Source organism: Phalacrocorax carbo, chromosome 4 (assembly GCF_963921805.1).
Source record: "Phalacrocorax carbo chromosome 4, bPhaCar2.1, whole genome shotgun sequence".
In the NCBI taxonomy this organism is placed as follows: domain Eukaryota; kingdom Metazoa; phylum Chordata; class Aves; order Suliformes; family Phalacrocoracidae; genus Phalacrocorax; species Phalacrocorax carbo.
The window spans coordinates 55338412-55355851 of NC_087516.1; the positions used below are offsets into that span (position 1 = coordinate 55338412).

The following is a 17440-nucleotide window of genomic DNA, read 5'->3' on the forward strand; positions in this document are numbered from 1 at the left end:
GGAGAAATTCCTAAGACTACTCTGGCAAGGCAGCTGCTTTTCTATGTCCTCTAAAAGAAATCAGATGCCCCATCTTCTGAACTATCTCTTGTCCCTACCTCAACAGCTGGGAGTCTGCAGTGTTTAGGATCTGCCTGCTGCTACCAAGAAGGTTCAGATAGCACACCCACTCAAATGGTCACACACCCACGTTAATTATTTCTAAACACTTTGTGAAGTGCTCAGGTTGCAAACCAATATTCCTCTGCAAGTATTTATTTCTATCCTTCAGAGTGTTATCCTGTCACTGCAGATCTGATCCGTCCAATATGTATGTAAAAACTTTGCATTGTGCAGTGAACACAGAAATAAGTATGAGTTACATACTTTACCATGATAACTAAACACGGGCAAGTTTTCAGAGCTTTCAGAAAAAAACCAAAGAGCTGAGGTTAAGTAGCTGTGCTGCCATTTAAAACAATTTCATTAAGCAGTTAAGAAAAAGAATAAAATGCATTAGAATAACATTGACTATTATTGACTCTATAACTTATTCACCATAGGTCAGAACTGAAGTGTTACTTTACTTACAACAGCAGGAAGCCAGGAGAAATGCACTAACAGCATCCTCCAAATAAAATAAATCATGTCACACAACTGGACTGCACAACTTAATCAGGGTGATCTGCCTTCCCCAACCCACCCCCCACCAGTTTTATATTAAACAACAGGAAAAAATACAAAACATATTCCCTGCATGAAGATAAGAAGAGATTAAAAACACTGAAAAGCCTCAGATGCCTAGAGGGCCCTCACTACAATTGAACAAAATTAAAAGCCACTCTCAGATTTCTCACAAGCCCCACAATATAGATTTCTGGTCACTCGACTGTTTTCAAACAGTTGCCCACTGCTGTAGAGGTAGGAGGTACTACTTGGGAAGTCCATGCCCTTCTTCACAGAGGCAGGCAGGGACACCCAAGGGTTAAAAAAAAGAACACAGCATGTGAAATACATCAGAGTATATATTTCAGGGTCACAATGAAATACAATGCAAGACCAAGACCACCAGGGATGCTTTTCCCAGGGAAGTCAGCAAATAGCCATCCTACCAGCCTCCGCTTTCACGCTGCAAAAAGACGCTGGAAAGACAAGGACTGCCTTCCTGGTCCGTCATGAGGGGTTGGGGCATCATGGCAGGGACTGGAGGTGTCAAAATAGCACAAACTATTCTCTCAGACACTCTCATAAACAGGTTTCAGTTTCTCACACTTGATCTGATGCTGGGGTGATTTTCATGTGCTCCAATCAATTAAACTCTTTTCATCAATAACCTTACCCTGAACTTATTGCAAGAATGGCCCTTCAGGGCTTCCCAAGCCATCACATCTCCCTGAGAACTTCTGCATAGCTGCAGCCTGCTGCCTAAAAGCGAATTGCCACTTTGCTCTAGTACGACTGTGTCTAGTGCTGGTGATTCCACCTATGGACAGCCAAGCATCTAAAGCATTTAGAAAACGGTTAGAAATCTCATCAGTAACAGTAGAGGTCCACCAAGAACAGCCCTTTCTGGACAGCTGCAGAACTGCAGGATACTGAAAGGCTGAGGACGGCAGCAGCAGTCAGAGCGCTGTGCCCATCGAAACCCCAGTCCACTCTTGCTTACTGCTCCATCCCACCAGTTAACACACTCTGAGCGCAACATCCCATAGAGACAGCTCACGACAACAGGCATGGACTTCAGCCTAGTATGACCTGATCAGGTCAGCACAAACAGAGGAAAGGTAAACAGCAGCAATGGCAATTACTGGCCAAGGCACCAGTGAGGATGGGAAGAGCGGGTGACTGAGACAAGTAACATGTAGGATCAGGCAGCAGCCAGTCACCAGGCTGCTGTGATGCCGTGGGGTTAGCGCTAGGAGCCTTCCAAGGGCAGCATGCCAGACCACCTTTTTCTTCTGTCCACGGCTCCACAAACAGGGAAGCTTCAGATTTGCAACCGCTTGACTTAAAAACATGTGCGTGCGCATGGGTGTGTGCATTTATCCAATTTCAGTGGTGAAGATGTAAGACAGGCTGTGTTTTAAGCCGCAACACACTTCCTTCACACCACAAAACTGCTTTGTCAGCAAAACAATTCCATAAGATCCTTTTGGACCCTTTCCAAATGTCTCCAAAGGCCCTGGTTTGTCTGCGACCATCTCATGCACTCTCAAGCCTGAGTAAATGAGGCAGGTGTATGAAATGGTCCTAAGAAAACCTTACAGAGACTGAAGAGTCTTAGATCATGTTTAATAGGGGCTATGTGCTGTAAAGATGTAACGCCTTGTAATTTTACTGCTTTACACATTTGCATCGGAGAATCAGTGTAATAGATGGTAGATATCCTTATGCTGCACTTCTTGTTACAGAAATAAAAACAGCAATGCTTTAATGAAAAAGCCTATCTAGATTCTGGAATAAAAGCAGTCAGATTTTTCTAAAGCCTAACAAAAAACCCCACGTTACTTGAGCAACAAACCACAATCCATACTTTTAACAAATGAAACTTTCCTCTGGTTATTTAAAAAGTATAGAGAGCAGTGCACTGAGTGTATAAAGTCATAAGCAGTTAGTTGCCAACCTTTTACAGACCACAGGGACTAGTCACCATCTGAAAGCAGTAGTAACAGAGGAAGGAATACCAATGGCTACAAGCCAAGTCATACTCGATTCAGGCCTCTGATTCCAGCTCAGCAAAGATGGAACAGTTACGACGACATGTTCTTACACCCTTCAGCTGACCTATGTGAAAGCTGCACTTGCTCAGAAGCTGCAGCTACTGGCTGGCTAGTCCCTACAGAAGGAAGGGATGGGGCAGGCTCACAGGGGTCAAGCGAAGCCACGCTTCCAAGGCGTCCATTTCAGTACTCTGCAAAAGCACTTAAGTCAGTTAGAAATAAGTTGAAACAGAACTTCCAGCCAAGACTGAGACAATGACTTTTTTTTAAAAGAAAAAAATATTTGACAGACAATACAATACATAAGGATCATGCGATAAAAGAGGTATACTGAAACTGAGTGACTTGTAAGAAAGAGTTCCTGTCTCCTGATATTGTTCTGAGACCATGTGATAGATTTCACTAAGAGAATCCAGAAGTAATCAAAAGTGATCGTGTCACCTCAACGTGCACCATGTACCAGCTAAGGCACGCCATTTGCACTTGTGCAGACATCCATCCCACTCAAACTGAAGCATAAAGCACTGGCTTAACCCAACACCCATATTTCACCTACTGACCCCAGCTAACTAAACACAGTATATAAATCAGTGTGGCTCAGCTGATAAAGGCAGTTCAGTTGCTTGCGATTGTCTGTTTGGATGCTCAGGAAAATTAGAATTTTGGTTTGTTTGTTTTGAGTATCCATGCACACTTTGCCACAGGCACTAGTGGTACAGGTTTTGAGTCACAGGAACGCTTGTCATTCACTGCTTTTAAGAAAATTTAGAGCAGAAATGGAGAACACCACATGCATTAAAATAGGAACTACTAACGCTCTTGGGTAATACACCCAACTTAGTATGTATAAAAAAATAATATTTAAAAAAATAAAATTAAATAGCTTCCTTGGGAAACAAAATAAATTCTGCATTTGCCATTAATTTATTTTTTTTAAAAAAAGCTATTAATATGGAAGTTTCAGGGTAAAAAAGCTGTATTTATCTTTACCCTTCATATCCAGAAACAGCTCTGGGCCAACTATGGAACTACCAAGCATTGAGACAATTCAGTATCACAAGGGCAGCAGATGGTCTTTGGAGCGTAACTACTTTATGTTCCAGTTTTATCCCGTGAACTGCATGTCTCGTCCTTCCTCATGGTCTCATTCTGAAGCCTAGATGCCATCCGAGTCATTGTCTTCATCTTCTTTTCCAGATGTAGCATGTTTGGACAGATCATTGGCTTCTCCCAAAGGAACAGCCCCTTTCCGCTGCGGCAAGACACTGAAAAAGGCCTCCTTCCAGTCTCTCTTCTCCAGGTATGCAAGGATGATCTCAAACACTGCAATGTCAAGAAAGACGATCAGCTCTTTTACAGGGAGATAAGTGAAATGCTGATAGGAACACACCCCCACATCCATCTTTACAGATGTTTCCATGGTTGTGGCATCTTCAGAGTAAAGCTGATGAAGCACAGGCAGAAGCAGACAAGGCAACTCTGCTACTGCTGCAGTCTAAAGCCAAGCACACTTTGAGCCTCCAGTTGTACAACAGTTACTACAGCAGTGCTTTTCAGCAGCAGCTCCAGTTTCAATTCATTTCTACTCAGGTACAGAGAGAAACATCCCCCCAGTACTTCAGGTCTTACCAGTGCCTTCTCTACAGGCACTAACACTTTCCCATGTTTGACAGGAATACTGCTGTGGATGCACTTCAACGATGACTTTGTCCCCTCCCTAACATATGGACAGCCCAAAGACTTTCTTAAACCTGCTATAATTAGCTTTCATTTCCATCTGCGCTTATGGTAAAAATCCTTATTAGTCTCCAATTCTGTGACCCTTTCTTGCTGTTTCTATTATGCTAACCATACAGTCACCCTACTACCCGTTTCAGCTCCCAAAACTCTCCCAGATTGACAATGGCTCCAAACTGCATTATATGCAAAATTCATGGGCAAATTCTTATTTAGAAAAATCCCAGGCTACCCAAAAAACCTTTCAACACAGATTGCAGCTCTGCAGCAGTGGGGAAGGCAGGAGGAGGCCGTATGGATGGTGAGTAAGCCACTTGGATGACAAATCTGGGACAGAGGGGTGGCTCCTCAAGTTTGGGGCTACAGGAATAGTGCTAACACTGCCGGAGAATGCTGACTTCAAAGAACACAACCAGCACAAGCGTTCTCTATGCCAAGCGACAGCATATGAGAAAGGATCAAAGGAGCTGTGGAGGAAAAAAAAACAAACAACCTTACAGAGAGTTAGGCAGTCATTCAGAAGGGGAGGAGCGGCATGGATCTCATACTCACTGAGAGTCAAGTTACAGAAAAGCATCACATTTACTAGAGCTTTCCTGGATCCAGGTTTACTGGACAGCCAGCTGTTCTCTCTGACACTGATATTGAAGAGCTGGCCATTTTACTAAGCAGGTTATTCACCTGAAACCTACTATGAAGGTATGAGCCCTCAAAGGACTGTATCTAATATTACTGTAAGTTACTGCAGAAAGCATCTGTGCCAAAAATGCTGGCTTAAGAGACAAGAACAGTAAAAGCAGCATGTTTCTTGTCCTTTGTTTTGGAACTGCATGGTAAAAACAGAACAGACGGAAAAAGAGTGGCTTCCACAGGAGAACAGAGGCTTCTATGATGGGCTGCAGCAGCAACAAAAATATTATGTAAGGACAGAAAAAGGCAGTGGGAACAGCTGCTAAACATCATTGTGGACTAGAATGGAGCAGTATGGTCACTGTAATATAAATTACAAAGTATTAGCCTTGGGATACAAACCTGAAGAGAAGGAAACAAATTCTCAGCTACACTTGTAGTTGTGTTTTGCAATACAGTCTCATCTTACACCTTGTCAGTTTTCTAGCATCAAATATTTCACGTATACATGTGTTCCTCATGCCATTTTATCATGGCAATGCAGGCACTGAACCGCCTGTGGAAATATATGGAGACTTGATCCCAGGAGAGAAGGATTATAAATCAATAAGTAAAAAAGCAACAAGTGAACTCTGCTGTTAACAACGCCGTCTATCTGCCACCGCCAGAGGGCCCATTTAATTAAAACGCTTCAAAGACTGACCAGGCAGTTCAGAAAGAGTTTCTTCTTCTACAAGACTTTCCAAATTCACACCTATCAAAAGTAGTTCCACAGGGACCAGGCAGGTCCCGCAGTCCCTCTGCTAGCTTCAGCTTCTGCACCGAGGGTGGGAACCCAGAGGCCATAATAACACCAAATCAAAGGAGAAAGGGTGAGCAATTACATGGTTACATGAAGCAGTGATGTGGATGTACTCAGCAAAACAAAAACCTCAGTGCAAATATCCTTCTCACCTACACAAAATTTGTAATATGACATTTGAGAGGCAGCTTGACTCTGTTCACCTTACTCATGCCAAGTAGCATCTCCCATGAAAGCCGTCTTTTGGGATTTCGGTTGTAAACTAGTAGGGTTAGAATATACACCAAAGCCTTAACTACAACTGTTAAAGGTACCTCTATTTTTGGTGGTGGTGGAATTGTGCTTATTTTCCTCCCCCAAAACCTTAAGCAAAATACTGCTATAGTATAATCTTCGCCTTAGAAAGGTTCTGTGTGTTAAGAGCCTTTCAGCTGCAATTTTAAAACGTTTTAGAAGAGCAAGGGATGACAAGCTTATGCAAAACGAAATCTCAGCAACTAAACTGCAGTGGAATCAGTGCCTGAAAGTCTGGCACAAGAAACATGCACAAGACCATAAAGCAGATAAATGAACGCCTCAGTGTAAATGATCCAATTTATACCCAGTGCTCAAACGTGTAGAAGACAGTCTCCAAAAATGCTGACACTAGAGGTCAGTATAAGATTATTGCAGAAAAACTCCAGCAGGAAGCTACAGCTATCATAGCCTTTGATGAATAACACATAAAGCCCTATTCTTGTATATATAATGCAACATTTAAAGATCAAGTTTTAGAAACATGAAAATCTTGAAAATACATGGGATTTGGTAATTTTTAATTCCAGTGATATTCTATATTCTCCTCCATGTTTAAATCATCTTTATTATCATGCAAATACACACATCATCAATGGCATTTTACAAAGATAAAGTTATCATCGAGCAACGTGTTAAATATTAAAATAATAAATAAATAAAGCAAGGTAAGATAAAAGAACCTGAAGAGGGGCAAAATAAAGACTCGGACACCATGTCAAAATTTCCACAAAGGTCTGAGTAGACTCCATTTTGCATGCATTTTTGTTTAATGACACTGAAAGATAACAAAACTGAAAGTTTAAAAAAGAATTCAAGACTTGGTTAAGCAATTTTATGCTTCAATCAGAACCAGGAAACCAGGTAAAAATACAGTTATGAAAGCTCAGCAGTACTGCTGATACCAAATGAGGTGGTGAGTCTACAGGTACCAAAGCAGTTACTGCTGAACAAGCTGTCCAGAGAGGTGAAAACATTACCTACATTTATCCTTCCCTGGAATAAAATACATAGGACAGTTTCCAACATTCTACCCACTTATACATTAAGCCTAGAAACAAGACCACGATGGTAAGAATGCCAAAATTACTCATGGGACAAGTCAACAGAACAGGAGGTGCACTTCTACGTGGCTAAGACACCATCCTTTGCATTTAACCATATCTAAAATATTTAAAGGTTAGGGCAATTACTGCCCTAACTTGCCCAAAGGCAAGTAGAGTCAAGAAATATCAACAAAATAAAGTAAGAATCGGGTATCTGCACTACAATGTACATTTTGAGGGCTCAAATTCTGAATATCGCAGGTATACTCTATAATATTGTCATTACTTTGTGATTTAAAACTTACCATGATTGACAGCTAACACCTTCCGACTGTTCATCTTGACAAAGTTTCCAAGTGGGAGCTGTGCATGACCAATTCCCTGCTCTACAGCTTTTTTGTAAGTAATTCCCTGTGGGAAAGACACCAAAACAACTGGACTGAGAATTACTATTTCAGATCAGCCCAGATTACCACAAGTATTTTCTGGCAAGAATTTTACCAGTGCTGCCATGATCTTGCTTTAGAAGATATTTATAAAGAGATACTTACCCTGGTTAGACAGTACCTGCTTCAAGGGCTATCTTTGGAAAACTTACTATGAATATATGTCACATTGTGATGTATGGTCAAAAGGATTGTAAATAAAGCTTGTTCATGCAGCTGCAGCTCTAGAATGTGTCAGCCATAGCCTGTTTTAAAGGCAAGTTTATGCTTAAGTACAAAGTTACTCAGATTGCAGTAACTGGCTATTTTTGAGACAAAGAGTAAAGGATAAAGAAATTTTGCTTGCTTCTTTAAATCTGGCAACTCCTCTGCTCAAGACGGGCAAAAAAAACCCTTTAAAATTGTGTAAACACTTAATACCATAATGACTATATAAAGGATCTGCTCTAACACCCTCCTAGGCTTTAACTGTGGACTAACTGCTGAAATATCATTTGGTAAGGCTTAAGATCCACTCCTTTTTTAGCATCACATTGAAATATTAAACATGTCACCAGAAATTACATAGGAGTGTCTTTGAAGAAAAGCAGTAACAGTGCTTTAATTTCCCAGCTGAATTCTCTATGACATTCCAGGTCCACACAGCACAATGCCACGCACAGGTATGGAACCAGATCCCTGAGGCATGTGTGTTACTTAGCCAAGTTCCCCCTGTCAAGCAAACTTATTAAAAAAGGACATCCAAGATGCAAGTGCTGTTCTTTATCTATATTTGGGCATGTGCCCATACAAGCACACATACACAAGTGCATGAACAGAAACCAAACACTTCTGTCTGAAAATACGGCCCTCGGTAAGCTGAGCAGTGTTACTAATTCCATTCCTATATTTAAATTGAAAAGATAAAATCCTAAAAAGCTCGGCATGTCTGCACTCTGGAACATAAGCCACTGCTACCACCACAATGGTTTTATTACCCATTTCTTCAGAGTGTTTTTGAAGTAAGTCTTTTTTGAGCAGTTTTCTTGTTATTTCTTTTTGTTAGTTCACACATGAATGGCATTAATGTCAAATAAGGTGGTGTGTGTGTCTGTTGTCATGTCCAGTGTCCGTTGTGTCATATCCCCCCTTCCCCGCCCCCCCCCAAAAAAACCAAAAACACCAAAAAAAACCAAAAAAAACAAGGGTGGGGAGGCTGTAAAGAAATGGACCCACAGTTTACCTTGTGGTGATTGTGATCCACCAGTCCTCCGATCACGTAGGCTTTCTTCTCATCAAGCTCACTGAGAACATCCGGGGAATCTGAAGTAAGATATACCAGGTCTTCTTTCTTTATTAGCTCACTATAGTGCTCTGTTCTAATTTGGATATCCTCAAAAAAAGGTAGTTAAAAGAAGTTATATTCAACTGATGAATTGCTGGGTAAGCTTTACAGACCCAAGACAGAACAAGCAAAGATAAATCCAATAGCATGCAGTCATTCCACATCCTTCATTCTTGTTAAGTACGTAGCACAGTGCAGATTGACTTCTGCATAAATAACACACAGTCCCTGCAGCACTGACTTCTACAAATCACCGGGAAATTTTCTGAAAGCCCAGAACTTTACAAAGGCTTAAGTTTTTGTGATTCCCTTCAAATGTTACCATATTTCTCCTAGGGATCCAAATAATTTCGAAGTCCACCTTTCTAAAAGAAGCGAAACCAGAAGTAAATGCTTAGTTAACATTACTTGTTTGATGAGAGGTTTATGCTATGCTTTTGCAAAGGAGCTATTGCACGAGACATGCTGAAAGTAGAACTGTTTATGTACACAAAGTGCTCTTCATACGAAGTTGTTGGAATACTGGTTTAACAGGGAGTCACAAGGAAAACCGAGTTTCACCACCAGACAAGCTACCTCTCTAAAAAATGCTTCAGTGTTGAGAAGCAACATAATGGGAGTGAAGATGCACAAGAGAATCACATCGCAACTTCAAACTCTTATTTTTCCGCCAAGAAAAAAAAGAGCAGTCAAGACAGACGGCTGTCAGAACTGCGTAAATCAAGTAGTCTTGCTTATTCTATCAGAGAAGGGAATCTGTTCAATAAGAACAGGTGAAAACCAATATGTGTGGAGTTTCTTAAGCAAAAATCAAATCTAGACTCAAGACAAGCCGTCTTTGCCTTATTTAAGTTCAATTAATTAAAATCACAAAAAGCCACACTATTTCTAATATGCTATTGCTTTGATGTCTTAAAAAAAACCCATGTGAAAGAAGCACAGGTCCTTCACAACTGACATCTAGTTAGCAACAGTAATCAAGATTTTTTATCTTTTTACATAAATAATCATTTATTCACCTTCCAGTTCACCCATCCTTTGTCATTTTCATTCATGTTGCTCTTCAACTGTCCCCCATGGCTGGTCAAGTAAAACTTCAAAAAGAACAAACAAGAGGAACAAAATACTGAAATGTTCAATATGCCTACCTGTTTCCTCTCTGTACGAGACTTTTTCTACCCATAACTATTAGCTAAAACTCTTAATTACTTTTTAGCTGAAACTGGTACTAAGACCACATTCATACAGTTCGTGACACATTTAAAAGACAAATACTTCCTTAAGTCACTTTTTTTTTTAAATATGCCACAGATAAAACTCAGTATCAACAGTATTTTAGTGGCACGCCAGTATCTAGCATTCTTCATCTGCATGCACATGCTTTTTCATATATACGGAATTTTTATAACATGTAGGTTGAAAATTAACATGTTACAATAGAAGTAATTTTCTTATTAAAAAGAGGCAGCTTAAATATTTATTTTCTACTACAGTTCTCACCACTTGGGTCACAGCTGCCTTTTTCATATGCTTTGTATGTCACGATACAGTCAGTGCTCAGTTTGTTTAAACATACCTGCACAGGATGAAATGCTTTGCGGTTTTCTGCATAACATCTCTGAATTTGCTTGTGAAGCTTCTTAACATCCTGTATACAACACAATTTGTTTTTACATAGTCCTTCAGACAGACCACCACAAGATGCTTTACCATAACCCAGTCAGACGTTAAAAGAGAGAAAAAGGAAGCTTTTAACTGGCAAAAGCGACTACTGAGAGAGCGAGGACATCAGGCCCTGAGAGAAAAAGCAGCCACTGTGAAGGGATTATGCTGACAAGGAAACATGTGCATCTTCCACAGAAGGGTATTTAGGCACCTCTGTGCATGTGCTTGATCTGCATTATTCTAGGAAACAAACAGAACAGATAAATACAAATCACTGAGATTTAATTATATATGATAACATACTCAGAATTAACCTAAGGAATCAGGCAGATTTATCACCGTGACGATACTATTTTCACCTATGGGAAAACCCTGAGAAAATAATTTATATTTAAGAAAATTAAATATGCATAATTAACCTGAAGAACCCTAGAACAATATAAATAATTTAGGGGCTGGCTTCCACATTTTGCCATGACAATCTGGACAACAGTTAACTAGTACTACTTAAAATGCGGCAGACTTAATTTTTAGCCAGTTATGGCTTTTGTAAAGTACATTACATAGCTTTATTCTTGGTGCCCCAAAAGCAGTGTTTTGTAAATATAACTGATTTCCATTTTAAAATGAAACATCATTATATTGCTTTGATTCATTTAGTCCTTTGAGAATGTTTTGATATTGCCAAAGGATTTCAAGTAAACTAGACTTTATCACTACAGTATTGCAATTCAAGTTTTCACAGACACTAGAGAAAGCATCTAATTAACCCCATCGCTAAAGGCCACAACCATCTTCACTTACAATGCTCCACCCTCCCTGAACACCTGCTGAAGTGCCAGGTTTTATATCAGGCCTAACAGGAGCTCTACCTGACCAAGGAAGGAAATGTGTTGTACAAAGAACAAAGCACAGCAGGAAACGCCCAGCCAGCATCTCCAAAACCATCAAGGAGGTCCTCTGGTCCCTTCTGGGGCACTGCCCAAGGGCTCCTCAGGGAACAGAGTTCCAAACCGCCAACTGGAGCTTCCTCAAAATCTTGTGGTAAGTGGCACTAGCTTCTATTGGTGCTATATATGCTTTGCATTACGCTCAACAGGCAGCCAGACGGACTTTGCAAAAGCTTGAATTGAAGCAGTCTTGCTGGGCAGTGAAGTCCCTGGCAGAGGCAGAATGGCTCAGGGTAACATATTGGGGAGAGGCCTGCCTCAGAAACCGAAGGCTGCACTCTTACAGGAGGATGAGGATTAGCATACTTTCCTCATAGAGTTAAAGCTGGTTTGATCTCAAAACACCACACCAAACATTTGACCAGCGGTTTGGGTATCATGCTGATCTTTCGCATATCTATCTATCCTGTGAACATCCCCCACCCATTCTTTCATCCATGCTGAAATTTTAGAGACAGGCTGCATCCTCCTGTGCCAACTGCTTCTTGTGTGACTGAGAAAAAGCTCAGCATCCTCATAAGGTCCAAAATTACCATTTCCATAAACACTTACTAACACAGTTAGGAGCCTCAGGTCCATCTTGAAAAAGAAAGTAACTGAATACGGCATTTGCAGCCCTTCTCGTAAAACCATTTTGAGGCAGAACTGCACCTAACTTCATGGTGAATGCGAGGCACAAACTGTTTCTATATTCCTGGTTTTGGAATCAAACCAACTTACCGCATCTCCATGAAGGCAAGCAAAATCTTTGGCAAGCTTACGTGAAGGTATGTTTCAAACCCTAAAAAATTCAGCAACTGACGTAAGCAGGTCTGGGAGCCATCACAATCTTAAACATGCAAACTGTCCCCTGAAAGCTGCTCTCCAGTTTTTGTGCTCTGACATTGCCTCAACGCTGTTACTGGAGAACCTTTCAATGTTTGTATGTGATGGGTAAGTTTCTTTTACCTTTAGCACCATCAAGTCATCAAAGCTGCAGTCCACAATGAGGCGAAGTGTACTAGGAACAACTTCCGTTCGCATACGCTTTCTGTCATCCCCTTCATTATTGGAGTTGGATTTTGACTGACGTTCTAGTTTTCTCTTCTGGCGCTTTTCTTTTCGTTTCTGCCTAAATAAACAAACAAATAAAACTTCTAAAAGCACTGCCAAATCTGCTGAGGTACGTGCTATCCACATAGACGCATACTTCTATGATCAAGGTGGTTGTCACACGACTGTGGTAGTTTAAACTTATCCTGTTGCTTGCATTTGTGCTAGGCTGATACCAGCACAAAACACACCCATCGTCATAAAGTTCTGTATGTACCGACAAAGACAGACATCTGACACAAATTCAATGAAGTCAAGAGTGGGAGTCTCATGGATTTAAGGGCGCTCTGAGTCAGGTCTCATAACAGAAACAACCAAAAAGGTTGTCAAAATTGCAGTATCAGTATCAGAACATGGAAGGCAATTTACCTCCCGTTTCACTGAACAGTTTTTCACAGGGCTTCTGAACCAATTGTTGCTTCCCCCCCGTTCCCCCTAATGGGAGCAAGCAGTTGGGTGATCAAATTTCAGAGACAGCAGCCTTAACAGCCATTGTCTGGGGAAGGAACACTTGACATTCAGCAGGACAAGGATAAACCACAATCGGCCCATTTGCAGATATGCTTTCTCTCAACAGAATAATACAGAAGCTTATCATCTTCCAAAATTATTTTAACAGATTATAAGTCAACATAACTTATAGCATAGCATTACATGTGTCTAAAGAAATTTTTTTTATTCACTGTCTTTGTAAGATTCACCAAGTCTGGGAGCACCAAGGAAAGAGGGCGCAGACCATTTAGAAAGGAACAAGGCCACATGTTATTTGTCCCTTCTGACAAACTGAAATCATGCAAATTTGAAACCCTTCTGATATCCTTCCTCTTCGGGCTGAGAAGCACTTCTAGTATGCAGAGAGGATGCTTACCTTTATAGGTTCTCCATATGCAAATGGTGTAGCCTGTGACTACTGCTTTAAACCTGTCATGGGAGAAAACTGGTTCAACAGCCTTGATTTGCTGAAGTAATCTACATGCAAATTTTGCTGACACATAGGTGTTATTATTAGCACTAAATACCACACATGATCCCAGGAAAGCTATTTTGCAAACCATACCTCCGTAGATCTTTCTGTTCTTCCCACTGTTTCTGCTTCAACAGCTTCTTCCTTTGCCTCTTGGACATGGGCTCAAGGCATTCTTCCTTGTCCGAGGCTGCCTCCTGTCTCTCTACTGGATTGTCACTCAACTTCACCTTTCCTCCAACATTGGGAACTTCAGGGGTCACGGTATTTTCCACTGTCACCTCTGGTCTTTCTGCTGGTGTTTCTGATGCCATTAGTTTTTGGTCAGGTTTATCAACTTGTTTCAACACGTGATAAATATTTCATTAAAAGCAAGCTTTTCCCTCACCAGTTCTGTAAGAAACAAAACAATAGGATGAATGTTATTACCAAGAAGTTCAGTTAGAAAAAAACATTCTATACCTACCATAAACTTGAATAAAGAAACAATAATAAGTAAGAGAAGGCTTTTTTTTTGTTTGTTTGTTTAAAGCTGGTTACTGCCTCTGCAAACAGTAACATATTTAATACTACAGAGATTATAACCTCAGTTCAGATCACATCTAAAATTCTGCCTGCTACATCTGCAGCTATTCAACAGTTTCCAGTCAAAAACTTTGTGAAAACACAACAGCATAAAAGTAGGGAATCATACTGGATTAAACCTAAAAGAAAGAACATTGTCGGTACTATTATGTGTACATGAACTATTCTCAAATACACAAACAGAAAAAAATTAAAGAGGTATATTGTGATATCACTATGGCATCACGTTAAAGAAATACAGTGACTAAATCCATTTTCGGGAAAAAAAGGAGAGTGTGAACAAGATGTACCCGTCAAAATGAATTTTTATTTCTTCTGAGAACCAAAGACACTGGGCAACCACTGATGCTGGCCACTGACAGTGGACAAAACACAGCCAGTAAGGGGATGAACGGACTAAACTGTTACTCAGCAAAACATTCTACATTCAAATCAATTACAGTTATACCCACTCCTTTTCAATGGCAAGTACTATCTGCTAGTACTAGTAGTTCCCCTGTGCTCCACAGCCACAGTTTTCTAAAGGTAACTAACTACTTCCCCAGAGGACACTGCACCTACAGGGCCAAGAGGCAGAAAAATCAATCCCCTGGCTTCTTCAGTAACTGAAGAGCTGGAAAACGTACAAAACACCAGAGATTCAGAAGTGTTTTCGCTAACACACCCTGATTTCCCTGTCCGGGGGCGTTAAGACGCGAGGCCCAGGGAGCCGAGATGCCCGCGGGTGCGGAACGGCAGGGCCTCGCGTGGCACAGGTGCGCCTGCCACCACCACGGCAAAGCGTGCCCCGCGGATACCGAGTTCTGCATGTACATCTGTGCGTGTATATATAGGCACGTACATATACACACATAAATCTATATATACACGCATATCTATGTATACACGCATTATATATATAGAAACACATGCGTTATTTCTGCTCACGCGCCTAAGTACCTCATAACTCAACAGGACCGGCCACCCCCGCCCACAAGGTCCCGGTGGCCGTGAACCTCCCCCCCCCCTCCCCAGGCAGCGGCGACGACAGCCGGGCGTTAGGGGCGGCGGGACGACACACCCTGGGTCGTGGCAGGCGGCCATTTCCCCCCCCCCCCCCTTCCCTCTGAGGAAACTCGGGTCTGAACCCCCTCTCCCCTCCCCACCCTACACCAAGGGGTAACAACCCGGGGGGGGGGGGGGGGGAGGAAGGGGGATGCGCTACGTACCCGCGAGCCGCCCCACGCGCGGGGCCGGGGAGGAGCGACCGCCCCCCTCCCCGGGCGCGCATGCGCAGGCGCACGGACCTCCCCGCCGGCCCGCCCGCCAGGACTTCAAATCCCGGTCCGCAATGGGCGGCGGTCACGTGGCACTAACGGACACCGCCCCGGCGCTGAGGGAGCGCGTCAGGGCGGGATCCGCGTCTCCTCCCCGGGGATTTGCAGCGGCTACCGTGGTGTGGGTTGGCGCTGGTTTCGCCTGGAACGGTTTCCAGTCGAATGAAATACAAACAAAAAAACCGACAACCATAACAAAAGCACTTTAAAGCTCAGTCATGGTTTGGGTGGGTTTCACCTTTTTGCATCGTTGCTTGTTAACAGGCGCTGCCACGGCGAGGTTGGCTGTTCGGGGCTGCTGCCAGACCTGCCATGGCGGCGGAGCAGGTGGGGGTGGATGCGGGTGCCGCGGCCAGGCCTCAGGGCCCTTCAGGGCCCGACCTTGCAGGCGGATACGCGGATGAGCCGGTTGCTTTGAAATCAGCCCGAGCACGTGCTGGTAGGCTAATGCCACTGCTGGGAATCATGAGGGAAGCCGTGCTCCTCCTCCCTTACGGCTGCGGGGGCTCCAAGGGATTAAAAGGAGCGAGAAGTAAGAAAACCTTATTTTTATCTAACGGTTTTGATGACACTACTGAGTTCACACAGGGGCCAGTGAAGTATTTTTAAGCGGTGACATTCCTCAGAGCAGATTTCTAGCTCCAAAGGTCCTTCAGCAATGCGATGTTCCCTCTGCCCCCTAAAAAGTCGTACGCGCCTTCACGCTTCATATTTTTAAAGGCCACTGCCAAACAGCTTTTTAAACTCTAGTGTCACTACTCAACAAAGGGTGATATTCTTGTGCCTTCAGAAAACTTCATGAAAGAATGCTGCCCTGGTACAGGACTTAGTTCTGGAGGCTGGGATTATAATACATGAAAAAAATATATTTTGGGCAGCCTAAGTATGTAGATATCTGTTTGCCCCTGGTTAATGAGGCACACGAAGTTAGCAAACACACGAGCGCATGCTACCATAATACCCTTTCATCTACATCAATGTTTATCTCAAGTTTCATTGGTTCCAGATATACATACTCTTACAGTTTTAGGGCTGGTCTCAGGTTTACTACAGCTATCTTCAAGTCACAAAACTGTATGGGGTCACTATAGTAAGACACTGACCTTTAACTGCTGTTCATATTTAGTATTTGCTGTAATATTTGATTTCATTTATGATTCCTATTCCCCCCAATACTTTAAAAATAGCTAGCTATGCATTTGCTTTTGCTAGCGTCTATTTAAAACCTCACTCATGTTACTATTAATATCTAGCTTTACACTCCAGCATCACACAAGTGCAAATGTGCTACTGTCCCTATGAAGAATGCTTCATTTTCCTTTGGTCATTAAAAGGCTGCAGATCAGTTACTGTTAGAAGCCCATTTGCTTGCTTGCTTTTTTAAAAAAGCAAAAAGGCATCTAACAAACCACCATACTATTCAGATGTGCTTTTTCATAGAATGAAGAAGCTGCTTACAAATTTTGATTTATAAATCTGTTTTTTCTCATACTGCACTTCCCAAAGTTCAGTATTGCTAATCCAGACCCCTACGCCCTCAAACACTGACACAGGGCGATGCAATGTTTTCTGAAGTCTGCCAGGTGGTGACAAAGCAAAATGAAGACCTGAGCAGTTGCAAACATTGAGAAAGAGCTGCCTGACTGAATGTCATTAGTTTGGCAGATCCTTAACATGACTTTTCAAGATGCTCATCCAAATGGTGAGCTCCCCCACGGCAACAGAACAAACTAAACACCCCATAGTTTAAAACTCTCTATGGAAGCATTTTGTACAAACAGCACTGTGAGTCAAGAGGCATAGTATGGAGAGAGGAAAAAAGATACTCTGTGGAGGCTCAAGTGTGGACACAGACATCGCTCTGTGGGCCAGGTCTGACTGCAGTGCTCT

At 42.2% G+C, this 17440-nt stretch overlaps 1 protein-coding gene across 1 annotated transcript; it reads right to left on the minus strand.

The window, feature by feature from the left end:
- Positions 1-2941: 2941 nt before the first annotated feature.
- Positions 2942-15573, minus strand: TRMT10A (tRNA methyltransferase 10A). Its single transcript, XM_064450003.1, has 8 exons — positions 15443-15573; positions 13743-14042; positions 12542-12704; positions 10555-10626; positions 9998-10072; positions 8877-9026; positions 7514-7619; positions 2942-4022 (listed from the first exon to the last, which is right to left on the minus strand). The coding sequence occupies exons 2-8, from the start codon at positions 13961-13963 to the stop codon at positions 3856-3858; spliced, it is 954 nt and encodes a 317-aa protein (XP_064306073.1). The 5' UTR covers positions 13964-14042; positions 15443-15573; the 3' UTR covers positions 2942-3855.
- Positions 15574-17440: the final 1867 nt, after the last annotated feature.